The 24810-nt window shown below is 41.6% G+C and overlaps 1 protein-coding gene across 5 annotated transcripts in view; it reads right to left on the bottom strand.

Annotated features, from left to right (window-relative positions):
* The window catches only part of C4H8orf48 (chromosome 4 C8orf48 homolog), a 115596-nt gene that overhangs the window by 60775 nt on the left and 30011 nt on the right, over window positions 1-24810 (bottom strand). For 3 of the 5 annotated variants that reach the window (XM_026848433.1, XM_026848435.1, XM_026848434.1), the window contains one exon: window positions 16050-18565. The exons of 1 other annotated variant lie outside the window; for it this stretch is intronic. In XM_026848433.1, the coding sequence (XP_026704234.1) occupies window positions 18270-18565 (296 nt within the window). In that variant the 3' untranslated portion in view covers window positions 16050-18269. Of the gene's footprint in view, window positions 1-16049; window positions 18566-24810 lie in introns of those variants that run through there. One more of the 5 variants, XM_026848437.1, reaches the window with a different exon arrangement.

Raw genomic sequence — 24810 nt, 5'->3', positions numbered from 1 at the left:
CTACCTGTTTAAAGTTCCTTCAGCATGTTTGGGTATAATTTAGTTTGTAACACAGTGATACTAATACAAAATTATTGAATCCCTAAAAGAAATCTTAAAGAATCTTAAAGAAAAACTACTTATTCCTAAATCCTTACTGTGAAGAGAGGAATAAATCATTTCAAGAAAAACTCCTGGCAGATGAAGAAAAGCAAGTTCATGCAAAGCAGACTTCAGAAAAATTTGAAAAAGCCAATAGTGCTTCTTCCCTTTTGATGAAGAAAATTTGGAGCAACTATATTTAGATTTATAACCAGAAAACTACGTTCTGTTTTCTGAAAAAGAACGTGTCCATGAAGACTTACCTTAGGTCTCATGTAATACAGGGTCAATGTTGTTATTGGTTGTCTCTGATCTCCACCTCTCTGAATAGATCTTTTCTAACCAAGAATTCTATTAAAAGATAGTCGAACACTGCTTTCAGCCTGAAATCATTATCTTGTTGCAAAAACTCGAGACCTCAAAACTGAAGATTTTTCCTTTCTTATACACCCACACCCACACACATGCACACACAAATGCCTAAGTTCTGATATCGTAGGAAGCTTTTATCACTGGTGGGCTTCTCACTTCATTTGAGATCATTCAGTCTTCCCTTCCGTTTGTTTCTCTAAGAATTGTCATTTCACTGTGAAAGTGTGTCATCTTTGCAAAGGAAAGCCATATGAGGTGTGAGATGGAAGGGAGTAAGCAGGGAAAAAGGTAGACCTCACTATGGTAAACAGCAACATCTGTATTCAGATTTAAGTGAACAGTGACATGAAGCAATTTAACTCTCAACTGTTGAGCCTGCGTGAGGCATATTTAGCAACACAACAGGCACAGACCACCCCGGTCGCTGCTGCAAACAGAGCCAACATCACAACAAGCGGGACTGCGCAGATGGGAGTGCACATTTCTGCAGGGACTTTGGCGGACAGAACAGAGGCAGGCCCAGCAGTCTGGAAGGCAGGCGAAAGCGCTGGGGACCTCTGCAAACACAAGTCATAATTTCACACAGACACGTAAGAAAGGCTTTACCAGCTCCTTCAGACACTCACTCTTGGTGTTTGTCTCCTTTGGTTCTATATAAAGGCACAAAGAAATGTTCTTCCATCCTCTACTGTAAATTCAGTAAATTACTAAGCGGCTTATCTGGCAGTTGTGCTGCTATGTTCCAGCTGATTGCCGAGGAGGGGTCCATGCAGCAGGCTACCCAGCTCTGGGGAGAGCCCTGCAGGCAAATGTATAATGACACGCCTGGTGATGAGAGGCCCCGTGTCTCCTGAGTGCTACATGCCTGTTTGCTTTTAATAATTTGTTCAGGGAAGAAGAAAGTCGAGAAGCCTCATTTTGTAGGAGCTCTCTGCAGCACTTGGTAACCTGTGAAATGCCTTGTTTTTGGAAACCTGGCTTCTACAAGCACAGAAGATGATCTGTCAGATGCAGTTGTCCCTTTGTGAAAAGCCTGACATGCTCAGGTCATGGAGAGTTCTAGGGAAGACAGGGAGAATTATATAGCCTTAAACATGGTGCCTCTTATACTCTAGGTATTTTGTGTCATTTTAGGTAATAAAGAGTTAAAGTTCAGTAAACACAAAGACTCTATGGGCAGCTAAAGAAGATTTCAGATGATTGTCCCTTATTCTTACACACCTTAGACATTCATATTATTTTGTTGGGGCTGGTATCTTAAGGTGCTACGTTTGAAACAAAATTCTTAAATGTGGGAAGAAGAGGGAAGAGGGGTCCTTGCTTCTCATGTGCAAGGAGCAAGAATGAGAGAGGAAAAGATGTTAATTTAGCATCTTACCAAATGAAAGATGGCACACTGAAATTTAATCACTCCTGATATGGCAGATAGAATTATGGGGTTTTTTAACAGAAAAGCTTAAACATTTCACAAAATATGCATTCTTTATGATTATTTGTAAAGAATCATAGATGTGCTTGGCACTTTACTGACAGAAACATTGGCAGGTCTCTGCCTCAGGGAGTCTATAATTAGAGTACAGCAAGGGAAGATGATGGATAAGAGTGTATGGGAGGACAGGGATACAACAGTGAAAGATCATGAAGAGCTTTAGATATTCTTTTCTAGATATTTTTTGGTTATTTTCATTTAAATGTGATATATTTTAAATCTAGGACTAAGAACTGATTGAACTTCATATTTTTTGCTCCACAAACTTTCTTCTGTACCAAACTGAAACTGAAGTTTTCAAATTCCTCATCAAATAAATACATGTGGTAAGAGTGGTCTGGAAACAGCCTCATACAACTGCCTTACTTTCCTAGGTGGAAGCATTTCTTTCCACCTTTATCATTCTGAAAAAAATTACACTCTGACACAAAGTGAAAAAACAGTTTGACAGTGTGAAACACTCATGCCCACAGCACAGGGAGGTCTTGAATGTCTGAAAGCTTTTTTGTTGGAAGTTTTATATAAGTAGAAGTACCTGTGGCTTGGTGTGGCTAAATAGTTACTAGCTGTAAACAGCTTTAGCAGAAATCTTTCAACCAAATCCAACATAAAACCATGGAAGAGTAAGGAGCTAGAATCAAAGAGGAATACTGGACACAGGATAGTGGTTTTCATTAGAGTAAAAAATGAAGGAAAAAAGATTACTCCACAGGAAGTACTCCTTGAGAGAGGCCAAGGGAGCCAGGAGAGCTCTACTTTTTTCCAGTTTGAAGGAAAGTCATAACCAAAGCAACTTCCTTAGCAGATGAAAAAGCAAGGACCTGGCAGGTGGGATAGGAGATGGTGAAGGCAGTGCCATGAAAATACTAAGCCCTCAAACCCCCTCTGCGTTCAAGAGCTGCAAGGCTGGCCACTCTGAACATGCACTGCCATAGCACTGAAGGGAGGCCAGATGCAAAGCAGCGGGGTTGGCAGTTCATGGGCCTCTTTAGAATACCAGAGAAGCAAAAATTCACTGGTTTTGCTGTCAGAGGAGCGCCCAAAGCAGAAATTCCAAACAGATGCTGCAGTGCAGTGTTGCATTTGGGGACAAATGGGCCCATCAGCTCATCCCCTGCTAAGAAGAATCTGACCCAAAATTCAAGGAGTCCCAGAATACCTAAATCCAAGGGTTGCAGACAGGATACTTGGATCTAATTTTTCATTAAACTCTGTTTCTGATTTTTAAAACAAACTAGGGGATTTCAATGAACGCTGCTACCCTCCCCAGCCTGTATTTTCGCCCATTCATTTTTTCAAATGAGCTGGCTTGTCCTTCAGAGCCCAAAGTGATGGGGACGTGTCATTTCCTCTAAACTGGTCAAATGAAGTGACATCTAAAACCTTATGCAGTCAATCCTGAAAGGGAGTTGAAAAGTGAGCAGGGAGACACATTTCTTTAAGATTATGGTCTTTTCCTACAGTTGTGATGAATCCACACATCCTTTTGGAGCTGAACAGAGATCAGCAACTGACTTCCTAGATGATACCACTGGCCTGGAGACAGTTAACAACAACTGACTCCCAGCAGCATGTAAGAAAACTGAGCAGGCACCAAATTTCCAGATTATTTTAAGGCTATTAATACAGTTTTGAAGCACACAGCTTTCCCTCAACCCCATAATTGTGATTTGGGAGTCTCTGGCTGTGTCTTGCACTTCAGTGAGTCACTCAGTGGGTTTTTTTCTGCCTAAGAAGCAATCTGACTATGCAGGAATGAGAAAAGCAAAACAACTTTTAATCTTGCACCTAGATGCTCAGTAGAAAATAACCTGGGTTAAGCACTTACTTGATTTGCACTCACAGGAATAAGCCCTTGGGTGGTCAATGTCACTACTGGGGAAGGAGAAACGTGCCCTGTTCCAGGCAGTGAAGACAAATATAGTCACACAAACACATCAGGTAGATCAGTAAATTAAATCCTTCCTAAGTGAGATGAAAAGAACCTCACCTTGGAGAACACATACAGAATGGCAGTGAGGTACTAATGGAAGAGAATTGCACTTGTACAGCAAATGCAAGAAATCATTTGAGAAAATATATGGAGAAAGCTGAAACAAGGATGTAGAGAAAGGGAAGGAGTGTTTGGGCAATCATAATGAACCCAGTCTTTTTATAGAACTGTGCTCATTCTCTTTCTCTCAGCATGTTAGATCTCTTAAATCTCCACATTTTCCCTCCTATCCCCCTGCCCTGTGATCATCACTGTGGAAGTTCTGGCTGCAACAGGAAAGGGTTCTTAACAAGAGAACAGGAGAATGACCTGGGAAAATATTTAGCTCCTTGGCTCTGGATAAAGCTAACGAAGACCTTCTAAAACACAGGGGGAAAAAAAAATAGCTCTGAATAAAATATATGTTTGGCTAGCTTTCATCTAGTGATCTCAAACCACTTTTTATGTGTATATAAAAATACAATCAATACATTCAGCCTCATGACACCTCTGTAAAGGTAGGCAGTCAATCTAGGAACAAAGCAACAGACAGCAGTCACAAGCCCTGACACACCCTGTGCTGTAATCAGCAAGAGTGCCCCTTTCCCCAGCCTCAGGAACACTCAGAGAGTATCCGGAAACCTGGAAAGTGGCAATGAATTCCTCTCAGCAGGGTAAACTGCATATCTGCAGAGAAAGAATTGTGTTCTGTGCCATTCATAATACAAACAGCTTTGAGTCAAAGGTTGGCAGGCGGCTGTTTCCCTTGGAGCTGTAATTAATATTATCTGAGCAATGCAAAGAGACCCAGAGAGTGCCAGGTGTCTCCTCTCGGCAGCCATCTGTGAACAAGCAGGATATTGGTGCTGATATTAGGAGCTTTTCCCACGAACCAGGAAATAGCAAAGTTAAGAGGAAGAGCAAACCAGATAATCTTAATGAGCATCAGTTAATCGTCTGATACTACAGTGTGCTCTAAGCTGGAAGGTGTCAGTAACACTGACCAACAATCAAATTTGACCTTGCCACATCTGCTACCATTTAACATTGTTTCTGTAGAGGGCAGATAGCTGCTGTTTGCAAAGCCAAGAGGATGTAGTGAATGGCCCTCATGCCACCAAAGAAATATGATCAGCAGAAGATCTCCCACTGAGAAGTTGGGGTGTACCACCACTGGCAAAATTTCCAGTAGAATTTGTCATCAGGCCACAGGCTCCTTCCTCAGCTGTTCTTACAGCTGCATAGGAAGACACCTGTTGCCTTGGACACTTTAATTATTTTTCTTCTCTCCTGCCTTAAACACACCAGAGCACCCTTTCATATCTGGTGCACTGAGGATCATATCTCCTGGAAATGGGTCGGTCTCTGCTAAAGTTTTACTGCCATTAAGCTGAATTCAAACCACCTATCAGCAGACTTAAGTGGCACCCACGTTAAAAGAGAAGAAAACTGCTTCAGACTATGTAACAAAGAAGAGAGGTAGGAGATCTTTTTGGATTGCTTATTATAACTGCCTTCCTTGGGGGTGCTTTCTGCCTTTCTCTGTAAGGAAACAAGGTCTGCTACTACAGGACAACTAGAGATCTGCACCTGTCAGCGCGGCAGCAGGACTAAGTCTCAGGCTTCCCTGCACCAGCAGAAAGCCTTCTTTAATGCAGTGACTGCAAAAATTGTTTTGCAGAGATTGGAAGAACTAGAGAATACGATGTTACTGTCTCAGATAAAAGCAAACTTCAAAAATGACAATGTTCTGCACATCTTATGCTATCAAGCTGGGTTCCTGGTTTGTGCTGCTCAAATAAACAAGCTCTGTATAACAGGCACATTTTGATACCACGCTCGTTTCCCCTACAACAAAGTGCTTGAAGATGAACCAAGACTTTTAACTTACCTCTCAATGTGTCCACATTATTTGTGTCTTGCTGCTGCTAACATCTAAAGCAGTTCAGGGAGTGATTCTCCTTTGTCTGAAACTGTTGCTTTCAGTTCCACTTATTTTCTCTGTGGATATAAAGATGTAATCCTGCTAATGGCAGTTTGCAATGAGACCCACTGGAATTACTTACTTTTCTTAGAATTTTTGGAACACCTTTCACAAGCTTAAACTACTCTTCGCTTTCCACTGAGCAATAACTTGCTAATGCATAACTAAAGAAAAATGCTTTCCATATGGGATCAGACTTAAAGGCCCTGGAGAGCAAAAGTATCGATCTTGTGAACTATCAGCATTCAGAATTTCTACCAGTGACAGCAAGCAGTGCTCAGCACCTCTTGAGACCAAACTTCAAGATTAACTGGCAACAGCAACAACAAAACTCTTTACTAAAATGAGAATATTTTGCTCAGCTATCTTGGGGATGGAAGACACAAGTTCTGCAAATTCCATAACTGGACCTTGAACATAAGTAACCTATTCCTCTCCATTCACTTGCTTTTCTCCTTCCCTTAGGTCTTCTGAGTCATGACTCATTGAGTTTGGCCTAAACTCCAAATCAATAAAGCTTCTTCTACTATTTCTCTGTGGTTTAGTAAAGTTCAGATGTAGCAAAATAAAGTCAAGTTTCTAGGACTGTTATTTTCTTCTGTTTAAAGAAGAAAAAAACTATTTTAAACATGTCTGATTTCCCTTTCTCTGTGAAGAGCTAGTACTTGGCAGGACCTGTGATACAAGGAAGCACCAAGTGAACAAAAAATTTGACCTCATACAGCTTCCCATCCTCTTTCTTCTTCTGTTACTTCCATTAATCAGGAGTGGAAAATGTAAGTATTGGTTTAGCTACTGTTTCTACACTTCCCTGCAACCTTCTATAGGTTTTCCAGAGTGCAAGCTGTGCATCGGTAGACCTGACCTGCTTATTTTGGATGTGATCCTAAACTTTCACAGAGCTCTAGAATATTAATCTCAGGGAGCAATGAAAATATTTTTCAATGAATCAGTGAATAAAGGGGCACAGTAAGTGTTCTCTCTTCTAGATAAGACTGATTGGTTTATGGATCCACTGGCTGGCATCATACTGGTTCACTCACAGCTTCCAGTTAAGAGTTGTAGTTATACTGGCTCAGGCTTATTCTTTCTACATGCTCCTAGCATCCTTCAGCTGCAATAAGAGAGCCAGGATACACCTTTCCTCACAGGCAGCATCACCAAGACAGCAAGAGCCATTCTGCCCAACTTTGGATGCACCATGCCAGCTTCAAGTCCTTGCCCAGTGCCGTCCTCTTCTGAGATGGATGAGCATGTCCTGACATAGTGAGTGCCACATCCAAGCCACAAAGCCTTCCACCAGTTGTTGAAGCAGGTTTGATCCCATTAAGATCTTCTTTACACAGGTGGTTGAGCTGCCCGTTTTTAGCACTCATGCTACACTCTATATGGTTTATAACAGATGGGTCTTATTAGGGAGCCAGAAGCTCTGCAGTGCACATTCCTAACATCCCTGCCTTGATACTTGTTAAAATCATTAATTCTAACTTTATGCAACAACAAATTATGCAGGACAGCTGTGCTGGCAGCACAGTAATTTGTGTCAACCCCCTATGGTCACATTGAAAAAAGTGATCTAGGAACACATATGCCAAAAAAAAGACAGTGATTTTCTACTGGCACATTTTATCATTAACATGGCCAGTGATTGGTATCATTTTGGCGGAACAAAAGGAGCAGCATTTCTGCTGCCTTTCATTCCTGTTGCCAGGATTCTGCAATCATAACTTAATAATGTCAATTTGCTGGCAGCATTAATGTTGTTGAAAATGCTCCCCCTGAACTCTTAAAGCACCTTATATTCAGCCATGTTCTTCAAGGGTGCAGCAATGAGAGGAAAATATGTATTACTGCTGATCAGATAATGAGACATTCCTGGATTACAACTGTCATTCCATACTTCAGGCTTCAGCAGGTGCCATTTCACCATGTGCTTCTTTTTGTAAGCCAGCTGTTGGGAAGCAGAGAGGTCACTGACTATTATCAGCAAAATGCTAGTTGTTTCACTTCAAGCACAAACCTAAGCATGCTGCACAATCAGTTCTGTAATAGACATTGTCTTCAGTGCAATCTGGACTGTCTGCTTTTCGAGAACAGGCTCCCAGATGCCCAAAATATCATACATTCACTCTACCGGTAAAAGAGTTTCATTGGAAAGGCAAATGGTGTCTTCAGCAATGTCACACAATTTACACATGCTACAGAATTTCAGTGCCTAAATATACTGGAGTAGTTTTATATCTACATAAGCAGTCAGGTAATTTCAACACATAGATACGAAAAGTTTGGTTTTCCTCTCATTTTAGCTGCATAAATTAGAAGGAACTCTGTTGGATATGCACTGTTGTAAAAACCTTGTGAAAGGAGAATGAAGCCCTAGAATTTTTCTTTATGAATTTGCTGGCATTGAAGAAATTCATAGCAGCTTGCACCCAGCTGCCCTCCTTCCTGAGCTCCTCAGGCCTGGACATAGAAAGGGCTGTGGACCACTGGTGATGTTTGAGTAAGCTGTGACAGGAGATGGTTTCTAGCACCGTCTGGCCTTCAGCACGTGTTCGATCTTCAGCTTACCCTAGAGACACCCCCAAAAAACAGTGTCACCGGGAGTGGGCTGCATTATCTGACACGGGTAATTAGGAATCAAGTCTCCCTCCAGATCACCATATCCAGTCCTCTTACTCACCGGGTACTCATGCAATACAGTCCTTAAGGAGTTAACAGAGTATCTGCTTTCTTCTTCTTCACAGATAACAGGGCATAAAACACTTTCCTTGCCCTGCAGCAACTCCATTTCTACACTAAAAATCCCAAAGCAACACCTTCAGCTTACCACAGGAAGACAGACATAAGCGGATGTTGCAAGTTTACTTGGGTGCCATATGCTATATGGTAATATTTTGGGCTTTTCGAAAAAGCGTTGGTTTTCTACTTTTTTAATGTGTGTGAGGAAGTGTCTACCACCAAGAGCTGGAAGCAACAGGTCCAAGTATTTCTGGAGAATGAACATTTTGGTCTAGATGGGGTATTCTATCACTTGCTCTACTCCCCTGTGATGCAACTGGCACCCAGCACCCAGGTCTGCAACAGACTGATAATACAACGTGAAAGAAACCTGGTGAGTTAAATCCCACTTGTAACCACGTCATTTTTCATTACGTTGGGTCCAATTCCAGAGAGCACAATCACATGTAAGACAAAGTGAAAAGCTGCGCTGTACTGTAGCCTAATGCAGAGTGACAAAAATACAAAACTCTCTGAAACAGATTTCAGGGAGTCACTTGTTGGAAGGGTGAGTGGAGGAAGGTGGTAATTAGCAGATCTGCGGCTCACCATCGACTCGGTGTTCAGCTGTCACTCACCCACTCACGCACTCCTGGGAACTTGTGGAAGACATTCCTGTGTCTTGGAGACAGCATCCCTCCATGTAATGTGCAAATGGGCACCTGTGAAGGGAACTCTTCCGCCTCACTGTTCCTGCAAAAGCAGAGGACTCCTTGTCTCCAGCCAACCAACTCCAGATCTGCCCAGTGTCACTCAGGGGGGGATTTCTCTTCATCATTCATAAATCTGAATCCCAACCAAAGATCATGTCAGGTTTCAACATCAGGGTGCTGAATGGTCCATAGAGAGTTAGTATCATGTCATCTGGCAATTTTCTGCTGGACTGATTTTCAAATTGTTATAGTATGACTATTCCATTAATTTTTTTACTAAATTTATTACTAGTGAGAAAACTGTGGATTTGATCTAACTCACCCACCTCTATTGTACCAGTTATTCACAGAATACATGCACGTTACAGTAATTCAGGCCCTCTTTGCCTTGGTAATTTTGCATAGTTTAGATAACAAATGGATCATTCCTCAAGCTAAAGCGGGAACTCCAGTTTTGCTCTTATTTAGCCATAGTCTTCCTTCCTAACATAAGAAATGTCAGTTCATCGTCAGTGATGAGGGAAGACTGTGTGTGGTTTTTAAGAGGGCTGTTTACAACCCTACAAATTTATTTGTTAAATACCAACAAGTAATTCCAAAACTTGAAAGACTGGTCTCTACAGTCTAGATCTGGATTGCTAGTTAAATAGGGAGGCTTCAAAGTATTTTCTCATCTTTGAAATACGTATGTGCACATACAAGTACACAGATACTCTCACACAAATGGAATATATATGAAAGTAACACACAGTTTTAGTGCACATTAAACAGTTAGATTCTCTGCAGAGTTCTTACTGAAACTTATGTGGTGCAAAGAGAAGTCCCCATTTTTAATTACACATTCTCTCTGCAGCAGTGATCCAGTGATACACAAATCTCCTGTCCCCTTTCATGCTTCTGATTTTTAACTAATAAGCAGGACAGTACATCTCATGGCTAAGAAAGATTTGTAGCCATAATAGATCTGTCAGAAGTGAACTAGCACAATATCTAGGTGCAATGGATGTTGTTGCAGTGTTACCAAAACATGTGGCTTAATCCTGAGTGTCATATCCCACATTATTCCTAAATTCCCAGCTCCCTGAAATAGAAAGAAATTTTAAGGCTTGTAAAAGAAATCCCAAACCCATAAACTCAGAATGAATTAAAAGCTTGGAAATGATCAAAAAGATACAGGTGTATTTTTTTAAATCTCATGAATTTTAAGGTGGCCTCAAGGTTTCTGAAAGGCTGGTGCTAGCGTGCTGCTATGGCAATATAAGGCAATGAGGTAAGGTTGCAGAGACACAGCAGAGACCCTTTGAAGGGTATGACAGGTGGGCTGATGTCATTCCCACATTATGCGAAATGCAGGGAAAACAAATCCAATAGTTTCATGATCTCCCTGCCTAGAGCAGGAGAGCAAGACAGCACCTACCTGGGAACACTAGAGGGAGCAAAGACAAGGAAGCAGATGAACAGGAATGAAGGCAGGAAAGGAAAAGCCACACCAGTTTCTGAGACAGCTTTGAAGAGGAAGGGGAAGGAAGGGAAGGTTTTGCATTTCTTGTGCTTTGAGCATTGTATCAAATTTACTGAGCATGGAAACAAAAGGTTGGTCCTTTCTAAACGTGTACGACAGAAAGGGACCAGCTGGATTCTCATTTTGCACATATTATTAAGAATGCAGGTTCTTCATGTCAAATGGAGTCCTTGCAGCCAGGTAAACACGGTGTTTGGGATGGCTTTGTCCAGGTTCAGCTGCTCTTCGCTCTTCTGGAAAGGCTGGATTCCTGCTCACTCCCCTGGTGCTGCATCTCAAGGACAAGCAGGAGTGGAAGAAAGAAGTAACACATTTTGCTGTCTCCTAGTGAGCTATGCAGTTACGACTCATGCCCAGAGACAACAGATCCATCCTATCTGGTTCTTCTCTCATTTTTGGACGGAAACTTCCTTAAACCAAGCTAGTTTGAGGCTTTCTCACTAGTTTCCTCCAGTCAAAATACAAACAGGTATACATTCCAACCACAATTCTCTTTAAATAATCAGAATATGACAGAGATGCTCTTTCCACAATTTAATTCTCTCCCTTTAAAAGTTATCAGTAGTTATTAGCACATTTGTGCTTTGATCCTCTGCTTCCACAAGTTAGTTCCCACTGAGCTGCTTCATAACTTAATAGTTAATTTCTTTGGACATCATTAAAAGTATCAAGGCTCCAGGCAATGACGACATGCCAATTACTGTGTCAAGTGATTTAATTTTGAGGGGGACGGTAGGAAGCAGTAGTTTAAATCACTTGAAAGCTTGTACCTCTTGCTGCTGAGAAATATGAAGTGAAATCGAGCTGCTCAGAAAGCCTGCTGATGCAGGTTCAAAGAGGTGTACTTCTGGATCATTTATTTTGGGTGTTCAGCAGATGTTGAGACATGAATTGTGCATGTGAAATACCAGCCTAAGAGGCTTTGTCATGATGAAGCCTGCCTTAGCTTCTAATAAAACTTAAAACCACTACAACAGAAGGTTGGAAAAAACAGCCTTCTTAGAAGTGGCATTTTGACAGGATTCTTTTAAACCATTAAATTTTGTTTACTGGAGCTTTCCTTGTGAAGTACTGGATCTGCATCCCAACATACTGCAGTTTTATATAAAATTTCTCAGTATCACTTATTATTTCAAAAATATTCAGAAAAGGTATGTATCCAGACTTGTCTGCTCCAGATGCATTCTCCTGGCATTTAATAGATAAAGTCTTTGGAAAGGCTTTATCTCAGTCTTAGCTACAGCTTATTATATTATTTTTTGAATTATTATCAGTAAAAGTAATAATAATACTGTAATATACTACATATTAACAGCTCCCTAGTAGTTATACCCCACACCCTTTCAGGGAGGTGACACTTACACCAGCCAATTGTGTCCTCTTATAGTAATCTAAGCCCAATTTCCCGATGTCCAAAGGCTCCTTTTGCTGGTACTAATTCTACTTTTAGTACAACTGTGCAGCTTCGTGATATTAAAGTTAGCAAAACACTCAAGTATAGATTCATTTTTCAGGTTTAAAAATGCATACACTAGGGAATCCTCATAAGGTCAGCCCTGTACTAGCACCACTTTGCTGAGATAGGATTACAGTCTCCCTTGCTGGCAAAGAGCTCCAAGGCAAATGAAACTGCACCAGTAAAGCAGCATTTGTACAAATATAATAAAACTATCTGCTTGAGGAAAACACGCACCACAAAAAGACAAGATTTGATGACACATGGGCTTTGGCATTGCACATCATTTCCTGTTCTTGAATGACACAGTTATCAAAATTCGACTGTGCAGACCTGACTTAAGCAGCAAAACCACTATTTTTCCAGCACAAATTCAACTGTGTAGAGTTTCTACTGGCAAAATTAAAATAATAAAAAAAATAATACTATGGAGTGACACAGTACACAAATACCACTTTCAAGTTAGCTACACGTAATAGCTATACAAAAGACATTGACAGGTTTTGAGTGGAGAGTTCAGGCATCCAGAAAATACGGTAGCATCTGGTGTGTGGATCAGTAGGAACAAAGCTTTTCAGAATAAAACTGAAAGGGGGAGAAATGCTAGGGTCTGTGAAATGTAACAAGTGATAGATGCACAAATGAGCCAACAGAACTTTTCACAAGTTAACACCACTAGTAGAGTGTGAAGTTACTTTTTTCACCCCAAGGATGAGGAAACAGAATAGTGAATACACAGACCGAGACACAGGCAAACACATAAACTCAAAAGCTTATGCAGATGTAAGATACATTCATCTAGCACATGGGAATAAAAATCCATTAAAGCTCCATATCTAAACAGCAACATAGAAGTTTTATACTAACTGTTGGGGGGGGAGAACCTACAACAACCAAACAAACCAGAAATGGATCAAAATCTTGTCACACTTGCTATGTTTCCTAGGGTGATAGGTACTGCTGTGGAAGGAAAACTGGAAATGTACTGCTGCAGCACACAACACACCATGTAGCAGACCTGGATGGAGGCAACTGCCCAGAAATTCTACTTTAACTGTGTTCATTTATCACACAGCAGAAAGAGCATGTAGATTCAGAGTGGAGCTCAAACTGGAATGCAGGATTTAGATGTCCTCCCATCACTCTCTTACGAACACCCAAACTTAGTCCAAACATTTTTTATTTGTAGTCCTCTTTCCTTAGGTGATCATCTGTGTATGTCCGTCTAGAAAGTCCCGCTGATAATAACTTCTGAGGCCATTGGCCAATTCAAATCCAATTTCAGAAAGGCTCAGAGAAAATGTTTCATGTAAAAAAGAGGCTGGATAGAGCAAAGAAACAGTAACAGTCTCCTTACAGCAACCTCCTCTTACAGCAGAGTTTTTTGACTAAGAGAACTAAATCAGTGAAAGCTCATTTGCAATACACCTGATGACCCACATGAGTAGGGGATGAAAATGAACACCTTGTCTTAAAAACTACCCACAGAAATGTGGAGTAAGATTATATTGTGGCTTACATGACCTTGAGTACAAATACAGCACTGCTAACAGAACCCGATAAAACAGCAGGATGATCTTAATGTGTACTTGAAATCTGTTTCTAAAGTCCCATTTGGAGCCCTAAGCCAATACCTCTTCTATGGTGGTCAAATTCAACATTAAATCTACTTGTGCCTAGAAATAAGGCAGGGAAAATATATTTTTTGATATATATGTGCATATATCATAGCAAGGTAGCACATGCAATTTGTGAGTTTCCAAAATTCATCTCTCTGGCCATATTTTCTCTCCCCTCCTGCTACAATTCTTGTCCCAAAATATGAACCGAGCACTGAGTCTTCTGCAAAAATCAAGTATCAACTTCTAGAATCCCAGTTCCAAGGGCAAACAGCCTACACTGCTCAAAGATCACCTTAGAAAGCATATGTTCATAGTATTTGTTACACATAACAGACCAAGCTGTGTAATGATCACTCAGTTCTCATCCCATTCTACCAGAGGTTGTCTCAGTATCACCCCAATCTTGACCGCTCTAAAGCTGGTTATGTTTCCAGGATGTTATCATAGAGGATGGAAACCATACTAGAGGAAGAGAAACCTTCAACCCAACAAATCTAGCTAGGTAGACAGTGCTGTATACTGGGCAAAACATTCCTCCTGGCTCTTCCCACTCCTGATCAACTTGTACTACACTGCCAGGAGCATCCCTGGGTGAGCTTTTTGACCACTGATCACCCATCAGTAAATGGGAGATTCATAAAACCCCCTAAACGTATAGTCATTTAGTTTTATGCCTTACTACAGTGTTGTATCTACTGGTCTTTCTCAAGGAGTTAAACATTGCCTTTTATTTTGTGACAAGACTATGAGATTAAGAAAAAACTAATCAGTTTTCATTTACACTCTATGTAACTATGAATAAGCGAAACAGAATTACTGTCGGATTACAATTTCCTTAACTAAAGAGATGTCTCAAAATTTCATTTGCTTCAGAGGAAAAAAGTAAAACCCACAAGCTCCTATTTACTAGACCTGTTCCCTGTAGTCAAACATGCACCTGCTCACTTTAATGATTATCACCCATTTTTGGTATTTTGTCTTTATTTAGCATGGCAGAGCCTACACAGCTATCAGAGTGGGAGCTGGATTCTGTTCTGGCCCAAACATGATGAACAGATCAGTTAACCAAATTCTGATCACAGCATCTCTCCCGCTGGTAACGTCTGAGCCAGCAGAGCTCAGGTTTGACTCTCAGACCCCACACTGAGCCTGCAGCTGGAAATTATGAAGAACCCCAACTTTCTATTTATGAAGTGAGAATACCAGATAGAGAAGCCACTGAGAAACCGCAACCATGGAACCCCATCAAGTCACTGTTAGGATCACTCACAGCCTAGAGCCACAAAACACCTCAAAGCAAATGTTTACACTTTGCTCCACAAAATACAGTGGTGAAAACGGTGGGAGGAATCTAGCAGGCCAAAAAAGATGACATTTGTGTAAATATCTGCCTCCAACCACTCAGTTCCTAACCTTGCAGGATTTCAAAGTCCATAACTTCTTTTAGCACACCAGCTGCTTCTCCTTCAGAAACGGTGACGGCAGGCAGTGTGAAAATGACATGACTTGGAGACAAACCAGTTTTATTTAAAAACAACATTTATATATATTACACACAATATTCTAAGTTAAAAGAACATTATCAAAAATGCTAAGTCAAATATTCAGAAGTTAAGCACTTCTGAAATTAAGATCACCTGTGCAGTCTTAAATTGAATCTCTTGTGTTATGCAGGATGCTACTGCTTTAAATTACACAATCACATAAAATTTTTTCTGCAGGACCCTTGTCTCATTCAGTGGAGAGGGTGGATGATTCTCAGTTAATGAGCAGCTATTCAATATTTGTTTTCTTCTTGTTATTTAGTGTGCAGCCCATTTCTGATGGCTTGCCTCCACAGGGGGTTACTCAGAAACAGTTGAAAAACTCCCTGATTGAATGCTTTATTACAGAACAAGATCATTTCATCTCTGCTTAGTTTAACTCACTTCACCAAACGCAGACTCTAAGTGCATATGATTAATTTATTCATGGGATTTATTTCTAGGGTTCACATTACTAACAGATTTTTTATGAACTTACTGTCCCAACACTTCCATTTTATCTAGACTGACTGTTGAAAAAATTATTAGAAAGTTTCTGTGTTGTAAAAGTATTCATTAATTTGGGGTATCTAATTTTAAAAATGAGAGCATGCTTTTTGTAGAGTGCTTAGCATTATATGGTGCTTTAAATGCTGAAAACTCAGGTCGAGCAGCAGCACTAAGTATATGGTGCTGTTGCAGATCAGTTATCATCTCAAATTGAGTATCCAGAAAATGAGGAACATTCCGTTAATGAACACTTCAAAAAAGGTTTCATTTGCAGCAACTTGGCATTAGAATCTCAGTAGTAAAGGCAGAAATTAAATCAAGTTTTCCAAGGCTGAATTAACAATGAGACCTAGTGATGCGATTATAGACAGAATAAGCAGTGCAAATGCACCCAGATCCACGGGCCCAAAAGACTCAGGTGCCAGACCAGAAAGACAGGGGGAAGAGAGGGAGAACCACCTACAGTTACCAGAATAAGGGGACTCACTACTCCCCTTCCATCAAAACCAATGACAGACATATTCTTGCATGTCAACTACCCTGTAGAGACCACCCCCTTTATTTCCTGCACTTTAAGTCATTGTTTAGAATATATTTCCAAACTTCTGCAATCACTGAAGCTGTGTAGAAGAGTCAAAGACTTTTTCACAACACTGCGTGCCAGGCTTCCAGTTTATTACTAATCTGGTAAACTTTATGTGGACAAGTGCAAGAAGGGATAAGACTCTGTCAGAGGGCATCACTTGTTTTAGTTGGGAACTGTTTTAGCAAGGAGTTGCTGGTTCCACACCAGGTTGTGGAGGGGCATTGTTCAGAGCCCACTGTCTATTTCCTTCGGATCCCCTTCTTTACCATCACTGCCAAACTCTGTTCCAGTCCTGTATTCTCATCTGATTCTTCATCCTATTTTCCTATTTTCCTCTCACCAGACACTATCAGTGCCCACGTTCCATTCCAGTCTCTGCAGTTGCTCCCACATCAGCTCCAGGACCCACCTGCTTCCCTCCTAGATCTTCCCTAACCAGTTCCTCCTCCCATCTTGGAGAAGCATATTCCCTGAGTGATGTGCTCCCCTGATAAAGCACATCTTTTCCACTTTCCCTGTATGTACTGGCTCTCCACCCTAATCATCCTTTACAAAATCCTTAACTGAACAAAGTGTTTCTTCCCTCCCACTCCCAGTGTCCTTGCTGATCAGTCCTGGGCTACCTTCAATTTACATCCAAGTACAACTCAGCCTGCCAAAATCCAGAGTTACAATTCCTAAACAACCTCTTCTGATCCAGGTCACCACATGGTCTGTGGAGATGAAATCTGTAGGTGTTTAGGCTTGAGGGTAGGCTGTCCACATTGCTCTAGAAAACCTAGTTTCCTGACCTTCCTGATATTGCCCAGAGGTAAGATCCCTCAGTAGCTAAATTCAGGCTTTTCCTTCAACTGCTCTCTGAAGGAGTCTCTGTTTGCCATGATTATGGCAAGCATAGATTATGGCATGCAGACTAGCATGTTTACCCTCACAGGCTAATGTTAACTTCTCTGAGCAACTCATAATCTGTACTACACTTATAACTTGGCCAAACTTGGGTGAATAAAAAACCTACTAATGGTGACAAATTTCATCACTCCATCAGCCTTCAGCTCCACACTTCAGGACTAGAAGCACTAATACCTTTGAGGGGAAGACTAAAAAACCCCCAGACATACATGGCTGACAGTGTTACATGGTTGCCAAATTGTTGCCAAACAATTCCAACTGAAAAACAGAGCTTAAGCAAAAAGCGTGAGGAAACCTAAGGAACAGAGCTAAGGGATGATAATCAGTCAAGTGATAGGAGGTTTTGCACTCAAACGGATGATATTTTCCTGTTTGTATGTCTGCCTCCAGGCATAAATGTACAGAACCATATTGCCCCTGGCAGAAATCAGGGAAGCAGTAGGGTACAGTGCAGGGGACCCAGAAGCCCACCACAGAAGAGTAAGGGACACTGACTTAGCAGGAATGAGAGTTAAGAGAGAAGAGGAAGTATACAGATCTCTTGGCATGGGAAGAGAAAACAGAGACAGATGCACAGGAAAGCAGAAAACACGGGGTTTGTGGCTGCAGACTGTCTCTGAAGTATAGGGAGAAAGAACGGGCTGGGAAGGTGGTTGCACAGATTACCGTGGGCAGGAGTGGCTAGCAGGAACAGCTAGTTCAGGATTCAAAAGAAATGATGCAAGCGACTAGAAAACAAACACACAGCTTCTCTCCAGAAATCTTACAGAATTCAGGTGGTTTCCGCCCTTCTGAAATCTGAACTCCTCTCAGACTAGTGCAATCAGCACACAGCACCTTACACTGGAGACTGGCTGTAATTTAGCAAGCTTCTCCTGTCTAAAATAAGCCAAAACATTAACCCTGTTCTGTGTCCTAATGTATTGATGCAATGGTAGAAGCAAGATAAAAGATGGAAAAGTGGAGTTTGTAGTGACCAGTTTACTCCCTTTTCCTGTAGTCCCATCCCAGGAAATGGCTCTCTGCAGAAGAGCCCAGCTCCAAGGCCTCCTGGCCGGCCTTCCAGGCAATCTCTGCAGGAAGAGAGGCAGCTCCTGCCGTTTCCCTATTGAAAGAAAATGAGAGACACTGTTAACTTTAGGTATGGCAACTGTTAAAAAGGGCCTTCTTATGCTCTGAAAGCTGCTGTATTTCCATTTTAAAAGAAAATCAGAGGTGAGAAGAAAGAACGTCAGACACAAAACACAGGAGGGTATGTATAGCGTGTGGAAGTCCACTTACAAGAGTACGCATCTATTTCATGAATGGGAGATATTGCCCAGAGACATGATTAGTGTTTAAATTTAACTAGCGCTCTACATGAGCCAAGAGAGGCAACAAAAGAAAATCCAAGAAATTACAAGGTTGGTGCTGGTAGAGAGCTATTCTGGGATTACTTGGGGTCATTTCAAAGAACATATTAGCTTCTTTAACAGTTCTGACTTTTGCAATTCAGCAGTGTGAAACAAGATGTACTTACCCTACATGCATTAGAATGCTCTTACTATATTTCACATTTCCAGAATGTTCATTATTTGATTTTCAAGCTGTTTTGAGGCAATTTTTGATCTGGTAAAAGAAACACATTGGCTCTCTAGCCACTAGTGCTAGGACTAGAAATACACGTAGATATACACAGAAGGAGTTAACTTCAGTGGAAAAATCTAGATTTATACTACTGTTGCTGAGCCAGAATTTATTCCTCACCTAGTAGACATGAAATCAGAACTGCTTCATGGTAAGAAAAAAAAGTTGCTAAGATCAAACATGTAGCCCAAGATTCTGACACTGCTCGGTTCCACATGCTTTTAAAAATGCTTTTACACTTACAGAGAAAAATTAATGCAGAAATTCTGTCCAAAAGGGAACTTCCACTTTATGTGTGCTAAGTAGCGTGTGTCTTATAACTGCAGGCCACAACAGAAAGACACTGCTTATAATTAAGGATGCTCTCATTCCCACATGAATGTCAACAGACACCTTTACAGAAATCCTTCAAAGCTTTCAACCTCAGCGCACATTTGCTGAAATGAATTCTACAGGAGAATTCTGTGCTATGTACAGAAGCATTTTCTTCTGTTATTATCTGTAATGTCTTTCAATTTCACTGAACCTCTTACTCTCAAAAAATGTGGAGATTAATTAGGAGTTTCGGACTTAATTCCTCAGTTTTATGTGTTTTATATACTCCTACCATACCCTTCTCTTGCCTGCCTTCTTTCTGGAATAAAGAATTCAGGGACTGTCAGTCTTCTTCAGAGCTATTTCATTGACACCCATGTACAATGCTAGTGGAACAGTCTGATAATTCCCACCAACAATGCCTCTGAAATCTCAAAACTCATTCCACGTTTCATGATCAGGCTGCATTCAATTAAAATTAGTGATACTGATAGATGTAGCAGCAGTACTAGGGTAAGCCATTTTTACATTATGTGCTCATCCAGAAATAGACTGTTAACTGATTTTTTTATTAAGTAAATTTTCTCTCTCCTAATAAAATCAAACCTTCTGGTTAGGATTGAAGAGAAGAATGACACACAAGCACTGAAACTTTTTACATAATGGAGCTTCATTACATTATGTTTGGCTATGAATTTTCCTCTTCCCCTGAAGTCAATATTTATAACTTTATCAAACAAAGAGGAATTTTATGGTCTGGCTTTGATGAGAAACTTTGCTTTTAATAATTCTTTTTTTAATGCATGCCTGCTCAGTTCTAAATCAGGAAAGTCATATTCCTTTCTCACTGCGCCAAGGTGAAATGGTGACCCATTACATGTAATGGACTTGTTTCAATCTCTACATAATGAGAATAGCACCTTGACAAGAATATAGGCATTGAAGGTAGAAGAGGACAAAACATTTCCTTGGGAGTAATCTCCTTGTGTCACATACCTACATTACAGCGGTATCTGATGTGCTTTAATTTGTCACTGTTTGTAGTTTAAATTTCTAAGAGAAAGGACAATCTGGAAGCGTGAAAAATTACTAATTGTAACATTTAAAATAGAAGCAGCAATGGAAATGTCAACAATCTGACTGGAACATCAGAGATTTCTGCAATGATGAATAAGGAACACTTCACTGCAGACTGGAAGAGAAGCTTTGGACCATTTTTCAAAGCTTGAAGAACTTCTCAAGGAGTTACAAATGCTCATTTTTCTTCTAGCCCTTCAATTACTGTCAGAACATACTGTGGTCTTTCTAATGGCTCCCATGAACTTTGAACAGCATTCACTGTCAAGAGATCACAAAGCACAAAGATACTTAGGTCTAAGTCCTATTGAAATCAATGGGAGTTGGGCATTCTGTATGGCTCTGCTGATATGGATTTGTGGGCTTAACCATGATATCAAGTATTTCTGAACCACTGATTTTCTGTGAAGTGTAAGTTTTCCTGGAGAAGATAGGCCTATATCATATAAATACTGTTCCTGCAGGTGGTCAACAGTCCTCTGACACAGCCATAATTTTCAAACCGACTGAAACAGTTTCTGACCAGTTATGAGCCTTGAAATAGAGAAGATTCAGGAAGTAGCAAATTTAAGAGCACAAGAAATGTTAGTGTATTAGTCATACTAGATTAAGAACAAGTGTTTGAAAAAAAGATTCAATGCAGCATAAAAATATATTAGAATATCTTCAGACATTCCTTATTGGCTTACTTATGAGTTCATAGGCAAAACCCTGGAAGAGTTAAATATAAATAAAAATAGAGGAAAACCTACCCTTGTACTAATACAAACTGGTAGAAATTTGTATTCCCAGATCTTTGCATATGTATATGTATGCCTATATATAAATATGCATGTATACACACACATTATATATAGCTTTTTCAGTTGACATAAGATACTTCAGTAAGAAGCTGTGTATAAAAAGAAATATAAAGGGAAGTTTTATGAAATGCAGAAAACTTCAGTCAGTAAGAAAAACTGACTTTATATTTTTTCTGAGGAAAATATAAATAAGGGCTAACCAGACCTGTAACAGCCTTTGTTAGGCTCATTATCTTATCTTTCACTGCTAGCTGGCAATACAGAGAAATTACTAAAAAATAAAACAAATTAAAATATCTCAAACTATACCTACAGAGGAATAGATGGCATCTCTGTTGAAAATCAGGCCTCCGCATACTTGAAATGGAAGTTATACATAAAGGTCAGTCTCCAGGTAATAAAACCCAGGTTCTCTTCAAGACTAGCTGAGAAACGCACCGTTTTCAAGTTTAAAGCACAGGGACAGGTTCTAGCTGTGTTTCCAGCATGCCTGTATTGTAGTAAAGATGTAAAGTGCTTTTTCTCCACTCCATTGATTTGCCCTATAAAAGAACCAATTGCAACAGCAATTCTTCTCCCCTCCAGTGTAAGCAGCTGCACTCCCTGATTCCTTTAAGAGACCTGCAGGAAGCAGGGAGCCTGGAATAGGCACAGGTTACTCCTTTGCACCCCAGGCTGGGGACACGAAAGCAAGGAGTGTAAAATCATACTCCACAGATAACACAGCAGAGTACTGCATTGCACACTGAAGAATTCTGTTACATATTTTGATCTACGCTAATGTGAAGGTTGCTTTCTTGATGTGATATCCTGATTGATATCATATCTAATCCAGAAGCACTTCATTAAGAAGTTGCCAAGAATCAACATTTTGACTGTTTCAGCCTTTAACTGCCAAAGCTGGTTAATTTTTCTGCAAACTGAAGGAAGGATATTCACTCTGTAGGCAGGTGCAACTTGCTCGATAACTGTTTGAGTCATTTTTGGGTACACAGCATATAAGCTCTCCTGTAGTCTTATACTTACTGGACAGATCAGGCCTCTTGGCTTGCTGTGGCAATCCACCTGGTTACTGATTTCCCCTTCATCTAGTATCACGTTTTAGGATGGAGTTTCTTTTGGGCAGTATACTTCTGTAAGCAAAGGAACTAGATAGCCTACTTTTCAAAGCTAATTTCTTTTTAAAAGTGTGGACATGAGGAAGGTGGCAGAGGGTGGGATGTGACTTAAAAGCAGATGGAAATGCAGAAGAACAGTTGCTTAGCACCTATAAAAGTCAGGCCCACTTCTTCACAAGATATGTATGTATTTAGGTACTCATATTTAGGCATCCACATTTGAGTTTTGGCCTCTAAATAACCTAAGTCCATCACAGGTTTTTTGGAATGTGCAGTTGATTAAATAAACAAAGATATTAACAGTCATAAGAATCATGCTGCGGTCCTGGCAGCAATCAGCTCTTAGGCACTCAGGGACAGATTTTGTATTACCTATGCTCCTGTGGGGAGCTTTGTCATCTGTTAATGCATGAAAAAAAACCCAGAAAAAGGTGGTGTAGAAACTTAATTCCACAATGATTTCTCAGTCAGTGGGACAATAAGGGATCAGCCAGCAGCCTTCTTGCCTTTGTCTGAGCAAGAGATGCAAATTAAAGACTGGAGTCAGAGACAATTATTCAACCTAGACTATTTTATGTGGGCATGTGTGTGTTTTGGAATGGGTCTGCAGCATCTGTTTCTCTGGGACCGAATCGATACAACATGGGAGGACAGAGACAGAGAGCATTTCAGGAATGTAAAAGAAAAAAAAAAAAAAAAGAAAAGCCTGTAGTACTGCTAGATTGACAGCCAAGAAGAATATGTTCAAAAGCACTTAGAAGATGAAAACATTTCTTTTATATTCTACTCCATTTCTTACTCAGTTAGGAAAACTCACCCGATAAAAGGAGCGAGAAATTACCCTGCTTAATGACACAGATAAAGGAAGAAAACAGAAGCACTTAATTCCCATAAGCATCTCCTGTCTTTGTCTCAGCCTGCTTTTTATGCCTGGATTATGCTAACACTATTAATCTTTGTGTCTGTGACTAACTCCCGGGTTTTTATGTTAGTGACCTGATTCTGCACTAACATGCTCCTCCCAGTTTGGTGAAGCTCCCCATGTGATCTATTCTTCCCCCTAAATAAAGTTGAAAAATTTGGCTGGGATCAGTAAGTGCTGCTGAGGTAGCGGGCGGGCGTGTGGAGCTATTCTACCCTCCCCGCATCTGCAGCACAAGTAACACGCCTGTTCAGCGTTATCTGCCTCTCAGTTTTAAAGACCACGGGGGGACGAGACTGGCCAGTGAGCAAGGTCTCAGGCTACCTCCATGGTCAGGCTTCAGCACGGGCTCCCAGCCTTGCCACCCCCGATCACTCTCCCCTTTTGAAAGTAGCTCAGCAAGCCGCGGAAGATGTGGCCGGAGAAGGTGAGTACTGCATGGCTATGATGAATCCTTTGTGCGGAACCGGAGGCTCATTAGAAAGTAGAGGAGGGAGGGGGCAGCGGTTGCATTTTTGAAATGAACACAATCAAAAGCCTCCTTTCCTCCCCTGTTACGAGAAGGGCATTTGTGCCCCTTTCAGAAGGAATCTACCTAATGAGCTGATTTCCCGACAAAGCTCATTTTCCTGGCGCGGGGCACAGAGCACAGCAGCAAAAAGCCCGAGCCTCAGAAACTGCCTGCTGCAGACGTGTCATTTGTCCGGCTGGGCAGGCGGGTGCCTCGCCGGGCTGCTCCCGCTGCATCCCGCTCCAGCCCTCCGCAGCCAACCAGCCGGGGGCACGGCACGGTGCGGTACCCGCCGAGCGGGCTGGGGCACGGCACTGGGCATCGCGGCTCCTGGTTTGCAGGGCTGGCTCGGCACGGCACCGCGATCCCCACCCGGTGTGAGGAGCTGGCACCCGGCGTGCAGGGCTGGCACGGCACGGCGATCCCCAGTGTGAGGAGCTGGCACCCGGCGCGCAGGGCTGGCACGGCACGGCACGGCACGGCGCGGTACCGGCACGCAGGCTGGCACGGCACAGCACCGCACCGGGCAGCGCCGTACCGGCGTGTGGGACTGGCACGGCACAGAGCAGCAGCCAGGGCTGCACTGCTCACCCTGCTGACCCCCGGCCCGGCCCTGCACAGGGTCGTGGTCCTCACCGGGGCTACCCAGCTCTAAGAGGCACGACTGTCCTCCCCTGGGTACCAGCAGCTTTCCACACATACACCCACCACACACCCACCTTTCACAAAGACGTATGTAACATCCTCCCTCATAGCACAAAGGTGCGCGAACACCCCTATAAACACACTCTCCTCCTCCTCTCACACAACGTGCATCTTCCTCGCCATCCCCACCGGGCCCCAGGAACCCTCACCCTTCCCCATTTATCATGCACCTGCTTCTCCACATGCATTTAAGGCTCCCCCTCAGTTACCCATATTATTTGTTCCCTTTGTTCACCCACAGAAGTAGCACCCCCCTTCCTCCCCCCCCCCCCC

This window comes from Athene cunicularia (assembly GCF_003259725.1).
Source record: "Athene cunicularia isolate RWA chromosome 4 unlocalized genomic scaffold, athCun1 chr4_part3, whole genome shotgun sequence".
NCBI classification, from domain to species: Eukaryota; Metazoa; Chordata; class Aves; order Strigiformes; family Strigidae; genus Athene; species Athene cunicularia.
Note: the sequence above shows the minus strand (reverse complement) of the source record. Positions and strands in the feature narration are given on the sequence as shown.